Source organism: Muntiacus reevesi, chromosome 1 (genome assembly GCF_963930625.1).
Source record: "Muntiacus reevesi chromosome 1, mMunRee1.1, whole genome shotgun sequence".
Lineage (NCBI taxonomy): Eukaryota > Metazoa > Chordata > Mammalia > Artiodactyla > Cervidae > Muntiacus > Muntiacus reevesi.
The window spans coordinates 164,443,578-164,465,024 of NC_089249.1; the positions used below are offsets into that span (position 1 = coordinate 164,443,578).

At 42.5% G+C, this 21,447-nt stretch overlaps 3 protein-coding genes across 4 annotated transcripts in view; 1 reads left to right on the forward strand and 2 right to left on the reverse strand.

Annotated features, from left to right (window-relative positions):
- The window catches only part of ZMPSTE24 (zinc metallopeptidase STE24), a 42,613-nt gene extending 39,187 nt beyond the window's left edge, over nt 1–3,426 (reverse strand). The window contains exons 1-2 of one of the 2 annotated variants that reach the window (XM_065915601.1): nt 3,228–3,426; nt 889–1,035 (exon numbers count right to left, since the gene is read on the reverse strand). In XM_065915601.1, coding sequence (XP_065771673.1) covers nt 889–1,035; nt 3,228–3,350 — 270 coding nt within the window. In that variant the 5' untranslated portion in view covers nt 3,351–3,426. The remainder of the gene's footprint in view (nt 1–888; nt 1,036–3,227) is intronic. The other variant, XM_065915609.1, reaches the window with a different exon arrangement.
- A 184-nt stretch (nt 3,427–3,610) lies between these two features.
- LOC136153637 (uncharacterized) lies at nt 3,611–13,938 on the forward strand. Its single transcript, XM_065915652.1, has 2 exons — nt 3,611–4,034; nt 13,257–13,938. The coding sequence occupies exons 1-2, from the start codon at nt 3,614–3,616 to the stop codon at nt 13,442–13,444; spliced, it is 609 nt and encodes a 202-aa protein (XP_065771724.1). The 5' UTR covers nt 3,611–3,613; the 3' UTR covers nt 13,445–13,938.
- Nucleotides 13,939–16,960: 3,022 nt separating this feature from the next.
- Nucleotides 16,961–19,780, reverse strand: TMCO2 (transmembrane and coiled-coil domains 2). Its single transcript, XM_065915665.1, has 2 exons — nt 19,399–19,780; nt 16,961–17,320 (listed from the first exon to the last, which is right to left on the reverse strand). Exons 1-2 carry the CDS (start codon nt 19,630–19,632, stop codon nt 17,006–17,008), a joined length of 549 nt encoding a protein of 182 aa, XP_065771737.1. The 5' UTR covers nt 19,633–19,780; the 3' UTR covers nt 16,961–17,005.
- Nucleotides 19,781–21,447: the final 1,667 nt, after the last annotated feature.

Consider the following 21,447-nt stretch of genomic DNA (forward strand, 5'->3'; position numbering starts at 1 on the left):
AATTATATGCTTACTATATGTCAGATACTAGGTATAAAATGATGAACAAGACTTTAAAGTACCCTGTCTTTAAGGAACTACCAGTCTGTAATCCAAACAGGCAAATTCAATACAATGTGCCAAGTTAAGTACTCTGATGGGAATAATAATGGGATGCTGCCTAACCCAGACTTGAGGGATGGGGAAATTTCAAAGAATTTCTTAGAAAAGATGATGTCTCAGCTGGATTCTAGTGAAAGAATAGGGATTAATCAGGCCCCAGTGCAAGAGTGGAGATGAACGGAGACAGGAAGGGCAGCCCAGACAGAGATAACAGCATGTGAAAAGACGCAAGGTCATAAAAAACCAATCTGGGTGTGAGATGGACAATAAAGAAGTGAGAAGAATTTGGGGAAAGAAATAAAAAGATGAGGCTCAAGTAAGCAATGCCCCAGTCAAAAGGACCTCTTAAATCATGCCAGGAAATTTAGACTTTACTCTGAAGGAAACAGTGGGCTAGCAAAAAGGTTTTATGTAGAATAACACGACCAGAATTGTGCTTCAGGATTCCTTGGGCTGCAATGTGGAGAACGGGTTAGAGTTATGAGTGAAGCAAGAAGACAAGCTGAAATTGTTACAAAAATAACTTACAATGTAAGGTTCTTTTTCATACATGGCCTCAGGGTGACAGTTACCATATTCCACAATTTTCAACTGTCTATAGACAGTTATGTTTCTGCCTCTTTTGCTCCCACTCATTACTATCAACAATAAAGGTTAAGAAATTATTCTGGGATTTTAGGTGTGGTACCTACCCTCTTTTGTGTCACAAAACACAAAAATGAAAATAAACATTACAAGGTATTAAGTAATTTGAGAGACTGTCTCTCCAAGAAGTAAGGTACTCACAGTGCCTTCAACCTCTGAATAGAGTCCTGACCAGAAGCTGAAAGTACTTTTATCCAGCTGATACAGTCGAGATTTCTCAAATGTTTCTGAATCCATGATCTGTCCTAACTCCAGCGGTACATGAGTTGTAGTTTTATATACCCGTCTCTGAAATATTTTGAAGAAAACACCTTAAGGAAACAGTCAAGCCAACTTGTTACTTTTACAATAGTTGTTTACAATGAAACATTGACTGGCTTATAACATTAACCTGCCACTTAAGCCTGATGAATTTGCTCTCAGTTCAGTTCGGTTCAGTTCAGTCGCTCAGTCGTGTTCGACTCTTTGCAACTTCATGAATCACAGGAGGCCACAGGCCTCCCTGTCTATCACCAACTCCCAGAGTTTACCCAAACTCATGTCCATCGAATCGGTGATGCCATCCAGCCATCTCAGCCTCTGTTGTCCCCTTCTCCTCCTGCTCCCAATCCCTCCCAGCATCAGGGTCTTTTCCAATGAGTCAGCTCTTCACATGAGGTGGCCAAAGTATTAGAGTTTCAGAATTTGCTCTATACATGCACAAATACTGCATTTGGTCAAATACACTGACCACTAAAACAACTGGTAGAAGAAAGTAAAAGGAGAAAACCTGAAACTAGTTGACTAGGTGAAATTAAAATCAAAGCTGTCATCACACTTAAGTTTGCACAGGTAAACCAAAACTGTAACATTACAAAGGCTACCAATTATCCCAGGAATAACATATATCCTATAACACAGAAAACAAATCTCTGGATAGAGGAAAGTAAATATGCTAACCATGGGTATTAATGGCTACTGGGACTAGTCATTAAATTTGATTCTAGAAGCCAAATTAAGGGAAATTTGAGAAATGACAGAAACAGATCAGGTCTTCAAGAAAGAAACTCATTATACCAAACTCTAAAAAGTAATTTCATTCCATGGTACGTAATAGAGGGAACAGATTCCAAACAATATAATGGACAGCATTTTCTACAATGGTTTTATAACAAATGGCTTTTCTATTTATTATTGGACACCTTAACAAACCCTTGATAACTGGCATTACATTAAAGCATAATTGAATAAAGAAGACTACCAAAAAGTAGTTACTATAACTAGGCTTATAATTAAAGATAGGTAGATGTTCAATACCCCATCTTCAATTTAGACACTAGATCCTGTGTGCTTACTTTCTGCAAAGGTACTTCTTCTAGGCCTAAGATTCTGTACTAATGAAGCTATTCTAAGAGCTTAGTCAGAGAACCTAGTGCTATACAGTTTAACACCTCTTTGAATATCGCGGACTAAAAAAAAGAAATCTAGATAGAATCCAGACATGATATAGAAAAATTAAAATTTTGATTTAAAGATTCATATAGAATGCAATCTGAGAGGAAAAAATTGCAGAGGAAAAAGAATGTAATGCTCAAGAAAAATGTTCCAACAGTTAAAAAAGGAAAGGTCTTCCTAACCATCACAGTTGACAATTCAGTGCCAACATAGAAGAAAACCAGACTGGTCAACTAAAATGGTCAATTACACTTAAAAATCTATCTTACTTAAAAGTTCACATTTCAGGAATTCCCTGGTGGTTAAGTGGTTAGAACTTCTGCCCTTCCACTGCCAGGGTGAGTAGGGAAACTAAGATCCCTCAAGCAGTACCGTGCTGCCAGAAAAAGAAAAGTTCAGATCTGTAATCCATCAAACTGTTAATTCTGATTATCTCCAGGGAACTGTTACTAGGTTAACTTTCACTTTCTACTTTACTGTTTGTTTGAAAAAAAACAATAAATATGCTTTTAAGAAAATACTGCTCTTTGGGCAAAAACCAACATACTTGTTTCTTTTTTTAAGGGAAAAAAGTTCAGGTCCTTGGAAGGACTGATAAATCTTTATTTTCAGAAAACGGCTTCCTAGTCCTACGGTTAAGCGAGACACAAATGTCATGGGGAAGCTGTGATTCTAAACTTTCAGCACCTTCCTTCTAAAGGCTTATGGGTTGCTGCCAAACATAAAGGAGGAAAGTCTGGGTCCGAGAATCTCAGAAGCTGTGGGGCAGGTACAAGAGCTCAGGCCTGACAAGGCGGAAGCCCTGATTCCCCTTTCACCAGGCCCTAAGCGGCCTGGGGCCATGACCACGTTGCGGAAAACATCCTGAAGCACCGGATTCCCTCAGGGCCTACGCCACCATCGGGCCAAGTTAGGAGGCTCAGAGGGACCCATCAGGTCAAGGCTGCTGCTGTGGCCGCAGCAATCATCCAGCGACTTGGATGGAGAACGAGGCTGGCCTAGGGCAGGCCGGGTGTCGGGGTCAGGTGGGCCCTGTCTAGGCTCACCTGCCGCTGTGCTAGGAAGGTCTCCCAGAGATACACTGTCCAGGAGAAGAGCAGCACGGCCCCGAAGATACGCTTCTCGGCCGGCATCTCCCACATCGCGTCCAGCAATGACCACATCCCCATGGCCACCCGGTTCCGCCGGCTCCTTCAGCGTGCACTGGTGCCACACCGACACCCGTCCCCGCAGAGAGTCCCCGCAGTGTCACAGCAATACGCGTCCCTCCCGAACGCCTCTATACCGACACCCCGCCCATCCCATTCTCTCCGTTCAGCCCGCAGTGTTACACAGACAGTCTTCCCCATACTGACGCTCCCTAGGGCCGCCTAGTGTCTGCTGGAGCAGGACAAGACCCGCCTTTCTCACTTCCGGCCCGAAGAAGGTCCAGATGCCGATTTCCGGCCTCCGCCAGCCCCAGCGTCCCTGTTGCTGCGTTGCACCAACATTCCCACCCTCCACTTCACGCCGGGTGCCTGCTAAGTGTTCCGGTTTCCCTTCTATCCCAGGCAGTGAGGTGGAATCTCCGCTTTCTAGCCTCCAGAGGGGAAATTACTTCTTCTTCCGGGTCTTGTCCTGGTTGGGCTACAACCTCTGCTGTACTTTCCGCGGCCAGGACCAGTCCACTGTATTTGGGGCTAACTGGGAACGAACAGAGTGGACCGCTGCTCCAGCCCTGAGGAAAAACGGAAGACGAGCCGGCTTCCCAGGCTCTAGGAATCATTCCCCTAAACTGGTGCTTCGCAGAGCGTGGTGTGCATCCCGGGGAAATTTTAAGACTAAAGGAATAGTTAAGAGCGGGAGTAGACATTGTAAGTGTAGTATTTTTACTTTATTGAGCTGTTCTGAATTTAGGCATGTTAGAGGGTGGGCGGTAGTAAGGGATTTTTTGTTTTCTTTCGCCACTTTGTACCAGTTAGGTTCACAAATTTTCTAGAACGTCGCATAGAACTAAGGAAAACACCTCACTTACTTTACAGGTTTGTTATAAGAATACAACTGAGGAATAGCCAAATGGAAGAGGTAAGGCACGGTATGGGCTACCGGGTGGCTTAGTGGTAAAGAATCCACCTGCCAATGTAGGAGACACAGGAGCTGCAGGCTCAATCGCTGGGTCTGGAAGATCGCTTGGAGGAGGAAATGGCAACCCACTCCAGTATGTTCACCTGGGAAATTCCATGGACAGAGGAGTCTGGGGACGAGGGGCGGGGCGGGGGGGGGGGGGCGCTAATGTCCATGGGGTCTCAAAAGAGTTGGACAACACTTAGCGACGAAACAACAAGCTCTTAGAAGATCTTAGTTCCTCACCAGGAATTGAACCCAGGCAATAGCAGTGAAAGTCTTGAGTCCTAACGGGGGGCTTTGCTAGTTGCAGCAGGCTGGTTCAGTAGTTGCAGCAGACGGGAATGTTCATTTAGGGTCCCATCCCAAGTGAAGTCAGATGTGGCATTTTGCCAAACAGAGTGTGCCCTGGATTAAAGCAAGGAGCTACATTAGACGTATCTGAAGTGAAGGAACTCTCCTATACCGTTTAAACTTAAATTGAGAATTTAAATTGATACAGCCACTATGGAGAACAGTATGGAGTTTCCTTTAAGAACAGCTACCATATCCTGCAGTCCCATTCATGGGCAAATATCCAGAGAAAAACACAGTATGAAAGGATACATACACCCAGTGTCCACTGGAGCACTGTTTACAATAGCCAGTGCTGGGAAGCAACCTAAATATCAACCAACAGAGGAATGGGTAAAGAAGACATGGTATATATATAGTATATATATAATGGGATATTGCTCATCCGTTAAAAAGAATGAAATAATGCCATTTGCAGTAACAAGCATGAACCTAGAGATTGTCATACTGAGTGAAGTCACAGAAAGAGGAGTATCATATGATATTGTTTATATGCAAAACCTGAAAAGAAATGATACAAATGAACTTATTTGCAAGACAGAAGCAGACTGGCAGACTTAGAGAACAAATGATGATTGGTTCCAGGGGAGGGGGAGAATAGATACATATATATAGCTGAGTGCTTTGCTGTGCACCTACAAGTGTCAACAACAGTGTCCATCAGTTATACTCCAATATAAAATGAAAAGTTTTTAAAAAATTACCTAAAGTGAAAGAGCTTTACTCATTATCTAAGAACAGATTTCTATCAAAACTCCATGCCATGTGTGTCTTGAAATTTACAAATGACTTGTGGTCACAATAATACCTGTTAGCACATTGATTTGACTTGAAAATTTTTCTGACTGAAGTCTGATTTAACTAGTTTGACAAAGGAACTGGCCTTGCTAATTTGCGTGGTTCTTATTTACAATCAATTGAGCTAAAGCTGCAGCTGCAGCTAAGATATATTTAAAGTGATATTTTAATGCTAAAGATGTGTTGCAATTAACAGTATCTCGAATTTCTCATCTCTTCCTAAATGCCTCTCAGTGAGAGTGATCAGTATAATTAAAGGTCCCTTGAGAAAGTTAATGAATCTAATGACAGAATAACAAATTTTTTTGCATGTCAAATGGTTATAAGTTCTTTTCTTTCAATAAAATTAGTAGTGAAGCTAATTGACCTGTCAGCTGATGAAGGAACACTATTGGATTTTTGACATAAAGTCAGAAGGAAATTGTCCAATGAAAAAAATGGAAAACTTAAAAGCTGAGAATTATCTCTTTTTTTTTGAGGACATTGCTGAAGACTATAACCTGGGAAGGCCTCTCAGAACTGAGGGATTGTTTCAAAGAAGTAAGGGGTAAGCCAGGATAAGTGAGTTTTTGCTGGGGAAAAAAACAAAACAAAACATGTAGTCAAACACGAAAAGATTACTGCTCAGCACAAAAAACAGGCATCTCAAGTTAATGGTTTCAGTGCTTCTCTATGAATCAGTTCAGTTCAGTCACTCAGTTGTGTCCAACTCTGCGACTCCATGGACTAGCACTTGAGGCTTCCATGTCCATCTCTAACTCCTGGAGCTTACTCAAACTCGTGTCCATCGAGTCAGTGATGCCATCCAACCATCTCATCCTCTGTCATCCCGTTCTCCTCCTGCCTTCAGTCTTTCCCAGCATCGGGGTCTTTTCCAGTGAGTCAGTTCTTCGCATCAGGTAGCCAAAGTATTGGAGTTTCAGCTTCAGCATCTGTCCTCTCAGTGAATATTCAGGACTGATTTCCTTTAGAATGGACTGGTTGGATCTCCTTGCAGTCCAAGGGACTCTCAAGAGTCTTCTCCAACACCGCAGTTCAAAAGCATCAATTCTCTATGAATGGGAAGATGTAAGATTCTGGGCTCATTGAAATTATTCCCTTTGATATAGCGTCTTACTATCTAGGGCCAGTATGCTCAAATTTTCTCCATCCTAAATTCCTTTCAGGGTGCAATGTTGGGGTGGCTGCAGTAGCTGATGGCTTGATGGCAGGCAACAGTCTCTGTTTTTTCTGTTGTTGTTTTCTCATTTTTTGACCACTTGCAGCTTTCAGGATCTTAGTTCCCTGGCCAGGATTTGAACCCAGCGCCACTGTAGTGAAAGCACAAATCCCTAACCACAGGGGCAGCAGGGAATTCTTGCAGGCAACATTCTTTGTTTACTGAAATAGTAGGCAGCATTTTGTTGTCCATAAAACCAAAGAACTGATTAATATTCTTCTAACAAAACTACCAGCATTATCATATATTCTTGTGAGTAACATTCCTCAGCACTGTATCAGCTAAAACAAAGAAGAAATAAAATTGAAAGGGAAACCTTTTATCTAACAGCAAGAAGTAGTCATTCAGATACATGAATTAATTAGTAGAGAGGCCCCATCTATCTCACTGAGAGTTGCATTTCCAGTAGAATTTTACCTTTTTTGTTTATGCATTAACAAATTTGTAATCATGTTATTTTGAGCAGCTACATTTTAAAGATGACTATAATAATTAGTTCAGAAGGATTCTTTCTAATACAGTCATACAATTACAGAAAATATTTTAAAGTTTTACCTATATACATATTTTTATTGCAACGATGTGATCAGTAAAATGTTTTTCAAACATAAAACATATTACATTTGGATACCATTCTATGGGGAAGTAGAACATAAATATAAGTTATAAAAGAACAGTGTAGAATTACAGAATGTTGAAGACCTCATTTATGTAATTTTAAATGATTGATGGTTATTCAGTTATGTAGATCCTGTTGGAGATATTATGATGAATGATTTAAGTTTTATCTTAAATTGTCATTGTTTACAATTTACAATTACATCAAAAAAGCAAGAGAGTTCCAGAAAAACATCTATTTCTGCTTCATTGACTATGCCAAAGCCTTTGACTGTGTGGATCACAACAAACTGTGGACAGTTCTTCAAGAGATGGGAATACCAGACCACCTGAGCTGCCTCCTGAGAAATCTATATGCAGGTCAAGAAGCAAGAATTAGAACTGGACATGGAACAACAGACTGGTTCCAAATTGGGAAAGGAGTACATCAAGGCTGTATATTGTCACCCTGCTTATTTAACTTTTACACAGAGTACATCATGAGAAATACTGGGCTGGATGAAGCACAAGCGGGAATCAAGATTGCTGGGAGAAATATCAATAACCTCAGATATGCAGATGACACCACCCTTAGAAGAACTAAAGAGCCTCTTGATGAAAATGAAAGAGGAGGGTGAAAAAGTTGGCTTAAAACTCAACATTCAGAAAACTAAGATCATGACATCTGGTCCCATCAGTTCAGTCGCTCCGTCATGTCCGACTCTTTGTGACCCCATGGACTGCAGCACGCCAGGCCTCCCTGTCCATCACCAGCTCCCAGAGTTTACCCAAATTCATTTCCATCGAGTCAGTGATGCCATCACTTCATGGCACATAGATGGGGAAACAATGGAAACAGTGACAGACTTGATTTGGGGGGACTCCAAAATCACTGCAGATGGTGACTGCAGCCATTAAATTAAAAGACGCATGTTCCTTGGAAGAAAAGTTATGACCAACCTAGACAGCATATTATAAAGCAGAGACATTACTTTGCCAACAAAGGTCCGTCTAGTCAAAGTTATGGTATTTCCAGTAGTCATGTATGGATGTGAGAGTTGGACCATGAAGAAGACTGAGCGCCAAAGAATTGATGCTTCTGAACTGTGGTGTAGGAGAAGACTGTTGAGAGTCCCTTTGACTACAAGGAGATCCAACCAGTCCATCCTAAAGGAAATCAGTCCTGAATATTTATTGGAAGGACTGATGCTGAAGCTGAAACTCCAATACTTTGGCCACCTGATGTGAAGCACTGACTCACTGGAAAAGACCCTGATGGGGGAAAGATTGAAGGCAGGAGGAGAATGGGATGACAGAGGATGAGATGGTTGGATGGTATCACCAACTCTATGGACATGAGTTTGAGTAAGTTCCGGGAGTTGGTGATGTATAGGAAAGCCTGGCGTGCTGCAGTCCATGGGGTCGCAGAGTTGGACACGAGTGAGCAGCTGAACTGACTGACAATTTTCCAGGATTTACATACATTGCAACTATTCCAATTGATGCTGAAAACTTTTAGATGTTGTTCAGTCACTAAGTCGTGTCTGACTGTTTGTATCCGCATTGACTGCAGCACACCAGGGGGTGTGCTGTCCTTCCCTGTCCTTCACTATCTCCCATAGTTTGCTCAAATTCATGACCATTGAGTTAGTGATGCTATCTAACCATCTCATCCTCTGCCGTCCTCTTCTTTTGCCTTCAATCTTTCCCAGCATCAAGGTCTTTCCTAATGAGTCTGCTCTTCAAGGTTAGGTGGCCAAAGCATTGGAACTTCAGCTTCAGCAAAGTCCTTCCAATGAATATTCAGGGTAGGTTTCCTTTAGGATTGATCTCCTTTCAGTCCAAGGGACTTCAAGAGTCTTCTCCAGCACCACAGTTTGGAAGCATCAATTGTTCGGTCCTCAGCCTTCTTTTAGAAGATAAATTAGATATCAACTTTAAAATGCAAGGAGATAATCATTTTCTCAAAATGCTTTCTTGGACTTTCATTGCTGTGTCCTCTTCAATCTTGTCTCCTCTCTCTCGATTCATCCAGCCTGCTGCATTTAGTTCAGAACCTCACAGAAGCCCCTGCCACCTAGGCTAAAGGTACAGATGTAGAGTCACTGCTTGCATGCTAGGACTTAACAGCTACACCACATATTAGTAGCTTAACACCTCTGTGCATCATTTCCTTATCAGTAAAATGAGAATAATAGTATTACCCCACCATTTTGTGAGGATTAAATGAGGAAAATCATGTAGAGCACTTAGTCATGTGTCTGGCTCTGAGTAAGTATCCAATAAGGATTAACTACTAGCTCACCATACTTCGGAGAATCGCACCTTAGTTGATCTGTCACCATTAGTCTGAGAAGACAGGGGATCAGAAAGCTGGTATGAGATTTCTAAAAGTCAAAACTGGAATTCAGTCATTTATTTAACAAATATATGTCTGCTAAGGTGATGGACAGGGAGACCTGGTGTGCTGTGGTTCATGGGGTAACAGAGACAGGCATGACTGAGCAACTGAACTGAAGTACTAGACAGTGTTCTAGGTGCTGAGGATATTACAATGAACCAAACAAAGCCCCTTCCTCTCCTGAAACTTAACTTTCGTAATGGGCTGAAATGGATGAGGAGTTGATAGCTAAGAAGCATATATACAGCAATAAAAGCTGAGAATGTAATAAGTTCTATGAAGAAAAAGTAGAGAAAGAGGGAGGCAGTGTGTTGGGATGGGCACTATTTCATATTAGATAGTCAAGGAAAACCTCTCAGGTTGTTATGCAAAAAACTGGGTCACCAGTCTTTATGGTGGGTATCGAGCCAAAGAACACAACCAATGGAAATTCCCTGGCAGTCCAGATGAAACTGTCCGTGTCAGATTGAGACTTGAACCCTGGCAAAACCCATGGTCTTCCATCTAAGATCACACACCTGATTTCAGAACTTAGTGAAGCTCAAGTTCTTGATGTCTCATCACAGAAAGAATTCCTTGAGAGACAAACTGATAGGCAAGAAGTAGATTTATTAGTATAGGAAGCTTGTAAGAGATGAAAGTGGGCAGGTGAGGGACCTCTGCCCCAAGGATTAAGTGGGCTACAGTTTTATAATCAAAGGAAAGTTTTGGAGTAGGAAAGACCCCCTTTTCTGAGTAGACATCAGGCTTACATCATTATCTCCTCCTTAATATCGGGAAGACAGTGTCTGACCCTATGAGGTCAAACTAGGGTTATCATAGTGCTTATTCAAATCAGTAGAAGGGTAGTGACATTTTTCTTTCACCTAATGACCTGGAGGCATATCTTGTGCTCTTATTGGCTTTATAGTTAAGCAAGACTACTTAATTTCATGACCTTGTTCTGTTAGCTTTCTTGAGTGATCATTGACATACAGTGGTCTCCCAAAATTTCCTAGGTTTCCCTCTATATATCAGTCTTAAAGGAAATCAACCCTGGATATTCATTGGAGGTGGCTTCAATACTTTGACCACCTGATGCAAAGAGCCAACTCATTGGAAAAGACCCTGATGATGAAACAGAGCAGGACCATATGGTCCTTGACCCCACACCATGTCCTCTGCCTGTCTTTTGGCTGTGGAAAACTTTAGTCAAAGAATAAGTTTAATCAGAGAAGTGAGAAATGCTGAAACAAAGGAAAACAAAGGAGACTAAATGATAATAATGTAGTCATTAAGCATAGTCTTTAACCGTAGTCAAGGACCTTTAGTTCTTTCTCAAGAGCTATAGATACATGTTCTGAGCCATATCCTGTGAGCTGTCTTACAGATACCAAAACACCAGGTGGAGAAGTTAACTACATGCTGACCAGACTGTACTCAGGACTTGAGCTGTCACAGTTTTGAGAACTGACCTCAAAGAAATGGGAGCAAGTGTACCCTGGAACTGAAGATTTAACTGTACCTAAAACAACCAAGATGATGCTGGTCAGACCACTGATGACCAATTGAACATGACTGTTAGAGATGACTGTGCTGTTGCTGCATGTAACCCACTGCCCCTCAACCCACTCTATTTATAAAAACTCTCACTCCCTCCTTATTGGCAGGGAGCTGGGGGGAATTGGCCGTTGGACAGATGTCTGCCACCCTCCCCCCCAGTTGCCAGCATCTGAAATAAAACAAACTTTCCACCAACCTGGTCTGCTTATTGGCTTTTTTTTTTTTTTTTTTTTTGCTTTTTGGCTTTTGAGCGCTGAGCAACTGGACACCCTCCTCCACCCCCGCCCCCCCCCAGCCCCCCCCCCAACACCTCCCTTGGGTAACAATGCTGGGAAATATTGAAGGCAAAAGGAGAAGGGAGTTGCAGAGGATGCGATGGTTAGATGGCATCACCAACTCACTGGACATGAATTTGGGCAAACTCTAGGAGACAGTGAAGGACAAGGAAGTCTGGCATGCTGCAATCCATGGGGGTCACAAAGAGTTGGACATGACTTAGCAACTGAACAACAAAAACTGGAACTTTCACAGCTACCTGTATAACTTCTATTCTATTCCTATTCCCAGGTGGCACTAGTGGTAAAGAATCCATCTGCCAGTGCAGGAGACATAAGAGATAGGGGTTCTCAGGACCTTCAGCAAGAATACAGGAGTGGGTAGCCATTACCTTCTTCAGGGGATCTTCCCAGCTCAGGGATCGACCCCAGCTCTCCCGCATTGCAGGCAGATTCTTTACCATCTGAGCAACGAGGGAAGCCACTAAGGTGGAGACCTTAGTTCCTGAAGAACAGCTCAAAGATATACATCAGACTGTTAAAAGACTCTGTTTTAGCACTGAACTATTGTTTCTTGACTGCTTTTCCTATGTTGCTGCCTTCTTTTTTCCCACTCTTTGTGACCCCATGAACTGCAGCATGTCAGGCTTCCCTGTCCTTAACTATTTCCTGGAGTTTGCTCAAACTCATGTCCATTGAGTCAGTGATGCCATCCAACCATCTCATCCTCTGTCACCCACTTCTCTTGCCCTCAATCTTTCCCAGCATCAGGGTCTTTTCCACTGAGTTGACTCTGTGCATCAGGTGGCCAAAGTATTGGAGCTTCAGCTTCAGCATCAGTCCTTCCAGTGAATATTCAGGGTTGATTTGCTTTAGGATTGACTGGTTTCATCTCCTTGCTGTCCAAGGGACTCTCAAATACAAGGGACTCTCCACAGTTCAAAAGCATCAATAATTTGCGTTTCGCCTTCTTTATGGTCCAGATCTGACATCTGAACATGACTTAAGCCCATTAATTACTCAGGCTTGTTCAAGGGCAACCATTTTTGCCAGGCTTAGATCACAAAATGGCTTAGGCGAAAAATGGATTCTTTCTTATGTCAAGAAAGCCATGTCTGGTTCTTTTTCTCTGAGGGCCTCATATGTTATCTCTTTACAAGATTAACTGACATTTGAGTACAGACAGACCCAAAGAAAGTAAGAGAAAAACTGTGGGTCCAGGAAAAGTGTGCCATGCACAGCGAACAGCAAGAGCAAAGGCCCTGAGGTCTGAAAATGTTGAGCATGTTTGAGGAGGAAGGAACTGGGGAAGAGTGGGAAAAGTAAGGAGAGGGCAGTGTGGGTCTTGCCGTAATGCACAGTCTTTTACTTAAGAATTTGACCTTTACACAGAAGGAAACAACCTATTAAAAAGTTTTGATAAAAGGAGTAATATGATGTCTTCAGCTACTCTGTAAAGAATAAATTGAAAGGGGACAAAGATGAAAGTAGGGGGTCCAGTTAGGAGCCCAATTCATAGAAGATCCAGATGAGAAATGTTTGTGGCTGGGACTTGGGTGGTAGGGGTGTAGCTCTAGAGAAGTAAATCATGGAAAATGAGTAATAACTTGTTCCCCTTTGCAGAAAAATAGTATTGATAGATGGGCTGGAGAGCTCCATGAGGCAGCCCCTATTCATCCTTTGTAACTTTAGCCCTGAACCTGGAACAAGAAAGGGGCTCCATAAATGTCAATTCATCAGTGAAAAAAAAAAATAATAATACTTTTTTTTCTTTTTGCCACTGCAGTTGCAGCCATGAGTATACTCAGACTTCAGGAGAGGCTTGCCTCCAGGGTCCTCCGCTGTGGCAAAAAGAAGGTCCGGTTGGATCCCAGTGAGACTAATGAAATTGCCAGTGCCACCTCCCATCAGCAGATCTGGAAGCTGATCAAAGATAGGCTGATCATGGGGAAGCCTGTGACTGTCCATTCCTAGGGTTGATGCCTGAAAACATTGGCTTGCCAGAAGGGCAGGCATATAGGCATAGGTAAGCAAAAGGGTATTGCTGCTGCTGCTAAGTCACTTCAGTCATGTCCGACTCTGTGTGATCCCATAGACGGCAGCCCACCAGGCTCCGCTGTCCCCGGGATTCTCCAGGCAAGAACACTGGAGTGGGTTGCCATTTCCTTCTCCAATGTGGAAAAGTGAAAAGTGAAAGTGAAGTCGCTCAGTCGTGTCCGACTCTTAGTGACCCCATGGACCGCAGCCCACCAGGCTCCTCCATCCATGGGACTTTCCAGGCAAGAGGACTGGAGTGGGGTGCCATTGCCTTGTACTACTAGTGTTCAAATGCCTGGGAAGGTAACCTGGATGAGGAGATTGATAATTCTGTGCCAGCTGCTCAGCTGGTACCGTGAATCTAAGATTGACCGCCACATATATCACAGCCTGTACCTGAAGGTGAAGGATAACATGTTCAAAAACAAGCAGATCCCCATGGAACATATCCACAAGCTGAAGGTAGACAAGACTCAAAAGAAACTTCTGGTGGACCAGGCTGAGGCTCGTAGGTCTAAGACCAAGGAAGCCTGTAAGCCCCATGAAGAGCATCTCCAGGCCAAAAAGGAGGAAATCATCAAGACTCTGTCCAAGAAGACAGAGACCAAGAAATAAAGTTTTCCCCTTCTTCTCTGTACATAGTGGCTTCAGCAATTGCATAGATCACTCATTCATTAAAAAACAAGCCTTCATCTACCAAAAAAATAAAAAAAGATGGGCTTGCCTGCGTGGAGACTGACACGGAAGCCTCAAAACAGGCTGTTGTCTGGGTTTTGCCAAAGAAGAGAGACTGAATTTGGTGGGTAAGGATTCTCCTCCTTAGAGTGGTGGCCACTGGTATAAGGTAGTTCATGTACCCCATCTAACCTGAATGATAAAGTAGCTCTCAAACCTTTTCCCTATTTTGCCTTGATTCTCCGCTTGCCAAGCATCCAAGATCTCTTAATTGATGTATTTTACATAAGTGATTTGATCTCAAGAAAAGAATGACCCTCCCCAACTAGGAATGAGTTGTTCGGTATCAATGTCTTATGATTGTAGTGTGAATCACCTATCTTTTCTGGAACTGAGAGCTAGGAACAAGGTGACACCCATCAGTTTCTTTTGCATCTAGCTCATTGTATCCTCTGTCTCCCTCACAGACTACCAAATCTATGTTACTCCCCTGTTTAAAAACCTATACTGGGCCATTTCCAAGAGTAATGGTACGAACTTTAAGGCCCTTCATTACCTGACATTGAAACGGTGCACCTCTGATTGGAACTTGAGTCCATAGTTTTTTCATTAGAATCACTCACCTGGTGTCTAGACTTACTGAGGATCAGGTTCTTTGTGTCTCAGAGCAGAAAAAATTCAGTGAAAGACAAAGTGATAGGTAAGAAATGGATTTGTTTAGAGAGAAGCACACCCCACAGACAGCGACTGGGCCATATGACTGGGCCATAACAGACAGACTGGTTATTTTTTAGGGGCTGGGTAATTTCAGAGGCTCATGAGTGGGAGAATTATTCCAATTATTTTGGGAAGGGGTGGGGAGTTCCAGGAATTGGGCCAATACCCACTTTTTGATCTTTGATGGTCAGTCTCAGAACTCTCATGATGCCTGTGGGTGTTCATTTAGCTTTCTGATGTGTTAAAATGAGTGTATACTGAAGCACCAGGTATAGTGGAAGTTGACTTGTCCACCATCTTGGACCTATTTGGGTCTAATCAGTTTATGTCATGTCCTCGGGCCATTCTTTTAAAATGTATGCCCTGTTTCAACATCACTGTACTCTTCTAGGTCCTTTTGATATAGCCCAGATTGGTAACCAAGACACGAAAACTAGAAATTTGCAGGAAGGCACTGAAAATTAGCACAAAAATTGAGACACTGACTTTAAAAGATTGATTGGCACTCCTTCAGCAGCACAATTAAAAACCTTCCCACCTACACTGTCAGCTAATGTACATTATTGATAAACCCCATCTGTTCTGTTCACATCATGAATTAAAGCTGATTTGAGGATGTGTCCTTGCCTGAAGCCAAAATCCTTCATGGTAGCTCTGGAAATAGCCAGTTCTCAGTCATCCCGAAATTCTCTTTGTCCACCAGGTCAGTTCGGTTCAGTCGCTCACGACTCTGCAACCCCATGAATTGCAGCACGCCAGGCCTCCCTGTCCATCACAAACTCCCAGAGTTTACTCAAACTCATGCCCATCGAGTCGGTGATGCCATCCAGCCATCTCATCCTCTGTCGTCCCCTTCTGCTCCTGCCCCCAATCCCTCCAAGCATCAGGGTCTTTTCCAATGAGTCAGCTCTTCGCGTGAGGTGGCCAAAGTATTGGAGTTTCAGCTTCAGCATCAGTCCTTCCAATGAACACCCAGGACTGATCTCCTTTAGGATGGACTGTTGGATCTCCTTGCAGTCCAAGGGACTCTCAAGAGTCTTCTCCAACACCACAGTTCAAAAGCATCAATTTTTCAGTGCTCAGCTTTCTTCACAGTCCAACTCTCACATCCATACATGACCACTGGAAAAACCATAGCCTTGACTAGATGGACCTTTGTTGGCAAAGTAATGTCTCTGCTTTTTAATATGCTGTCTGGGTTGGTCATAACTTTCCTTCCAAGGAGTAAGCATCTTTTAATTTCATGGCTGCTGTCACCATCTGCAGTGATTTTGAAACCCCAAAAAATAAAGTCTGACACTGTTTCCACTGTCTCCCCATCTATTTCCCATGAGGTAATGGGGCCAGATGCCATGATCTTAGTTTTCTGTCCACCAGGTCAACCATCCTCTTTTGTCTCTGGCTGTGTGTTAACCCCATGTTATTCCAAGTAGGAATACTTTCCATGTCATTGTCTGCCTATGTAACCCTTTATGGGATAACTCTGCAAAGTTTCTCTGCAGAGTTTCACTTTCTCTGCAAAGCCTTTCCTGGCCCGCACCCTGTATTCACTAGCCAATTTTTGCATGGTCTCATCTTTATTCAGCAGTTGCATTTTAATTCCTGTGCACTAGACAAAAGTTATGATCAGAGTTACCTGCAGAAATCCCTTAGGAAGACGCCACTTGGGAGACTGCTATATTGTCTCCTGTGGAACAAGGCAGCCAGTTTTTCTTGAGTATGGCAACAAGTCACTTTATTTGCACATAAAATATTTCACTTAGGTGTTAAAGTGTTTCAATGACTGTTTTTATTGTATCTAATCCAACCTCTTCAGCATGGAACTCAAGGTCACAACCCTGACCATTCTCCTTTCTAGTCCCTCGCCCATGGTTCCTTTTCTGTATGGCTGCTTATGGTCTCCAGCCTGTCAAGCCGGCCCCACAAGCTCAGCCATTTGTAGCCACCATGATCCCCCTCGTGACCCCACCACACACACAAGTGGAAACAGCCCTGCTAAAGAGAGAACCACTCCTGGCCAGGTAATTTCAGTATAGATCTCTGTCTTTATTGATACGCCGCCGCACACATGAGGAAAACAGCGCTCTCCTAGGAAGCTGGCGTCCGTCACAGCTCAGACGTGGACGTAAAGCCCGAGGCAGGCAGGCGGCTCTGGCAGTCGGAGCAGCTGCAGTAGTGCTCGGAGGAGTAGTCCCTCTTCGCGGTCGGTTTTTGGGAAATGATCATCCCCTCCAAGTCCTTCACTTTGTTTTCCACTGTCTGAAGCTTTTTCAGAATCTTCTCTTGCAGACCCAAAGACAGGAAAATATTATTGTCTTGAAGTGTGAGACCACTCCCTTCTGGGTTGACCAGCAAAGCCTGAAAAAAATCTGAGCCTTTCTTGTAAAGTTTGTAGAGTGTGATTGCAAACAACAGTATTTTCTAAAATAAAACAACAGAAGTTGAATGTTACTTGTTTATTCACGTGAAATGCCACAGTCTACTGTAAATGCAAAAAAACACCTCTAATAGTAATAATAATTCCTCATTCCTAACAAAACATCCTCACAGCTATTGTGTCTTTTGATCTTTACTTACCACAAAGTGGAGAGGTAGGCAGATCAGAGATTATTATTTGCATCTAATTAATAAAGATTATAATAGTAGATAATGTTTGCTGAAAGCTTGCTTCATGCAAGGCTCTGTGCTAGGAGTTTCCTTGCCTGTGCATGACCTATTTATGTAGGGGGAAAAAAAACAGGTAATCATTTAGATACCTTCCATTTGGTACCCTGTCATTGTCCATGTCCAAGCTAGGAGTTTCCTTGCCTGTGCATGACCTATTTATGTAGGAAAAAAAAAAAAACCACCAGGTAATCATTTAGATACCTTCCAGTTGGTACCCTGTCATTGTCATATACTTGGAAATGGTAGAGCCATGACTGGAATCCAGGAATTCTGACTTCCATGTACATTCTTTTAGGACACAGCAGTCTGAAATGCTGGATTTCTTGGTCATGGAAATTTTTTTTTTAGGGTGCTAGGACAGAGTCTAACTAGGAAAAGGGAAAAAAATCACCTTTTTTCCTTATAATAACTAGCATTGCTTATTGAGCACTGTTATGTGCTAAGTTTTATACATACAATACCTCCTTTAATCCTCACAAAAACCCCAAGGGGGCACTGTTATCAAACCCATTTCACAGATAAGGAAACTGGGGTTTAGGGCCTAAGTGATTGCTCTCAGTTCACTCAGGAAGTGGCAAAACCAAGAAACCCCTGTAGTCTGATTCCAGAATTTATTAACCACTATTGTTATGCACCGCTTTTTCTTGGATGAAGTGCCTGGAGGGCTGCGAATTCATCTGATTGAATTAAGCAATAATCAGACGAGCAAAACCGAGTAGCACAGATAAGAGTTTGGTGTTTTGGCTTCTCTTCTTTTATTAGCTAATTGAAATGCAGAATATGAATATGTAGACACACAAATCCCTGTTAAGGATTTCGATCAGTTGGACTATAGTAAATGAGATTTTGGAGAATGTAATTTGGAATGCTAAAAATCGGGTTTGAATCTCAGCTTGGCCAGCATTTACAATCTATGTCACCTTGGGTAGGTGATAACCAAATTCCCCCACCTACAAAATGGAGTCAATAATCCCTGCCCTGCCTACCATGCAAGGTTTTCGAAGGTTGAGAGAAATGCAGGTGAGTGATTTCTCAAGAGGAGTGGCATGAAAATAAGTGAATGCTACAAAATAATCCAATAATAACTTCCAACATTTACCAAGTAAACCAGTCACTTCTTAACAAAGCCCTCTTTAAAGCCCATCTTCTTAAATTTAGGCTGAATGTCAATGCACCTCTTTCCTTGTTTGTCACATGAAAAGAAACTCTATCCATTTCATGGAATTGTTGAGATTCTCAAAAGATTTTAACTATATTATAAATATAGCTGTTATTATTGGTAATTAAACAGAAGTATATAAAATCCTAAATGTTTCTTGTAATTCCAGCCAGTTATACTCCTAATCCCCCAAAGAGCCCCTGTACATTCATTGCAATGACTAAATAAACATATACATGCTTCCTCATCAGTTACAGAGCAAAGGCACAGTAAGAACAGAAAGGCAAAACCCAAGATCCCAGTTACACTTGTGGTGCTATTCTATAAGAAGTACTCCACATGGTGTCTGGCACACGGTTAGACACTCAAAGATGAATACAAATACGTGATCAAAGAAATCTGGAGATAAGGCTGCCTTCTCATGTTGTAAGCTTCTTTAATCTGTTTTATTATAAGCAAGGCAAAGATCATTGTGAGAAAGCTTTTTTATGTCAAAAACCTAATTGAAGGAAAAATTTTAAGGCTAACCTAATTTCAACCAACTTCAGAGACAAAAGGTGCACTCTGGCTCATCTGCATGGTCTTAAAACTGGGTGGCAGCAATATGGGAGAGAACTGATCAAATTTCACAATGCTTAACTATTTAAATTTCTCCATAACAAAAGAGTATAACCTGAATTGACTGAACACTGCGTTTCCATAAGGCATACATTCCCACTCCCAACAAAATCAAAAAGGAAATTCCCAGGATAACTTGCACAGCCGGAGCAAGGTTATCTAGTGGCCCCAAATTTGTTTGCTGAGGCGCACTAGTCTCTCCCAGAAGAGTTGCTTGTAGATAATTCCATATCGTGCTCAGAGAGAGATAATCTATGATGGTGTCCCAGATAGAAGATGAAGATGACATTTTAATATACCAGCAGCTCCAGGAACTACATGTGCAGAGGCTTCAGGAACCTAGATATGAGTTAGGAAGAGTGGTCTGGGAGTCCAGGTGTCCCAGAGCCACTGTGAGCTGTTCTTTGTGATGTCACTGTTCTGAAGGTCAGCTTGCTTCCCACCCACCCACTGAACCTTCTCACTCAAAACCAACCAGGCAATGGCCTGAGTCCTCAATCATATCACTTTCTCTGATCTTTGATCAGTTCTAGCGCTGACACAGCACTGTTCAATAGAACTTTCGGTAATGATATATTTGCAGTTTCAAACATGGAAGCCACTAGTCACTTGAAATGTGGTGAGTGTGGCTGAGGAAGTGAATTTTACATTTTATTTAACTTTAATTAAATTTAAGTAGCCACATGTGGTTACCTCTTAGTGTATAGTGCATTTCCAACAATCCACGGGATGGAGAACAGTTATTTTCACATTTCAAATGAGAAAAGTGAGGTTAAGTGGAGATTTGAGGAGATAGGATTTAAAGAGGGACTTTCTAAAGAGCTGGGCTTCCCGGGTGGCTCAGTGGTAAAGAATCTGCCTGCCAATACAGGAGACATGGGTTTGATCTCTGGACTGAAAAGATCCCCTGGAGAAGGAAATGGCAACCCACTCCAGTATTCTTGCCTGGGAAGAGCCCAGGGACAGAGAAGCCTGACAGGTTACAGTCCACAAGGTCGCTAAGAGTCGAACATGACTAAACATACACACACACACACACACACACACACACACCCAAGCTAATAGTTGACTTGGGAAATGTGGAGGGAGGTTATTACTGGATCATTTTGTAGCATTTCCTTTTTTGTATGTCACTATGGCATCTGGTCCCATCACGTCCTGGGAAATGGACAGGGAAACAGTAGAAACAGTGTCAAGAGTTTATTTTTGGGGGCTTCAAAATCACTGCAGATGGTGATTGCAGCCATGAAATTAAAAGATGCTTACTCCTTGGAAGGAAAGTTATGACCAACCTGGATAACATATTAAAAAGCAGAGACATTACTTTGCCAACAAAGGTCCGTCTAGTCAAGGCTATGGTTTTTCCAGGGGTCATGTATGGATGTGAGAGTTGGACTGTGAAGAAAGCTGAGCGCCAAAAAATTGATGCTTTTGAACTGTGGTGTTGGAGAAAACTCTTGAGAGTCCCTTGGACTGCAAGGACATCCAACCAGTCCATCCTAAAGGAGATCAGTCCTGGGTGTTCATTGGAAGGACTGATGCTGAAGCTGAAACTCCAATACTTTGGCCACCTGATGTGAAGAGTTGACTCATTGGAAAAGACCCTGATGCTGGGAGGGATTGGGGGCAGGAGCAGAAGGGGACGACAGAGGATGAGATGGTCGGATGGCATCACTGATTCGATGGACATGAGTTTGAGTAAACTCCAGCAGTTGGTGATGGACAGGGAGGCCTGGCGTGCTGCGATTCATGAAGTCACAAAGAGTTGGACACGACTGAGCGACTGACCTGAACTGAACTGATTGCTTAGAAATTGTATCTTTGGGAAAGCTTTTGACATATTTGAGCCTCATTGTGCTCATCTATTTATCTCTGCTTCATAAGATATAGGGTTAGCATGCTGTCCCATAACCTATATGCCATGTTATCAAATCCATTATTTACTGACTAGTCCCTATGCACTTGACAAGGAGGTATGAAAAGATAAAATACAAGGTCTGTTCCTAAAAGTCTTACATGAAAAAAGGTAGTTCACACACAAGTGTTATCATATAAATTGTGAGATCAGTTATGAAGACAGCAAGAATCCAACAGACGACTTGTA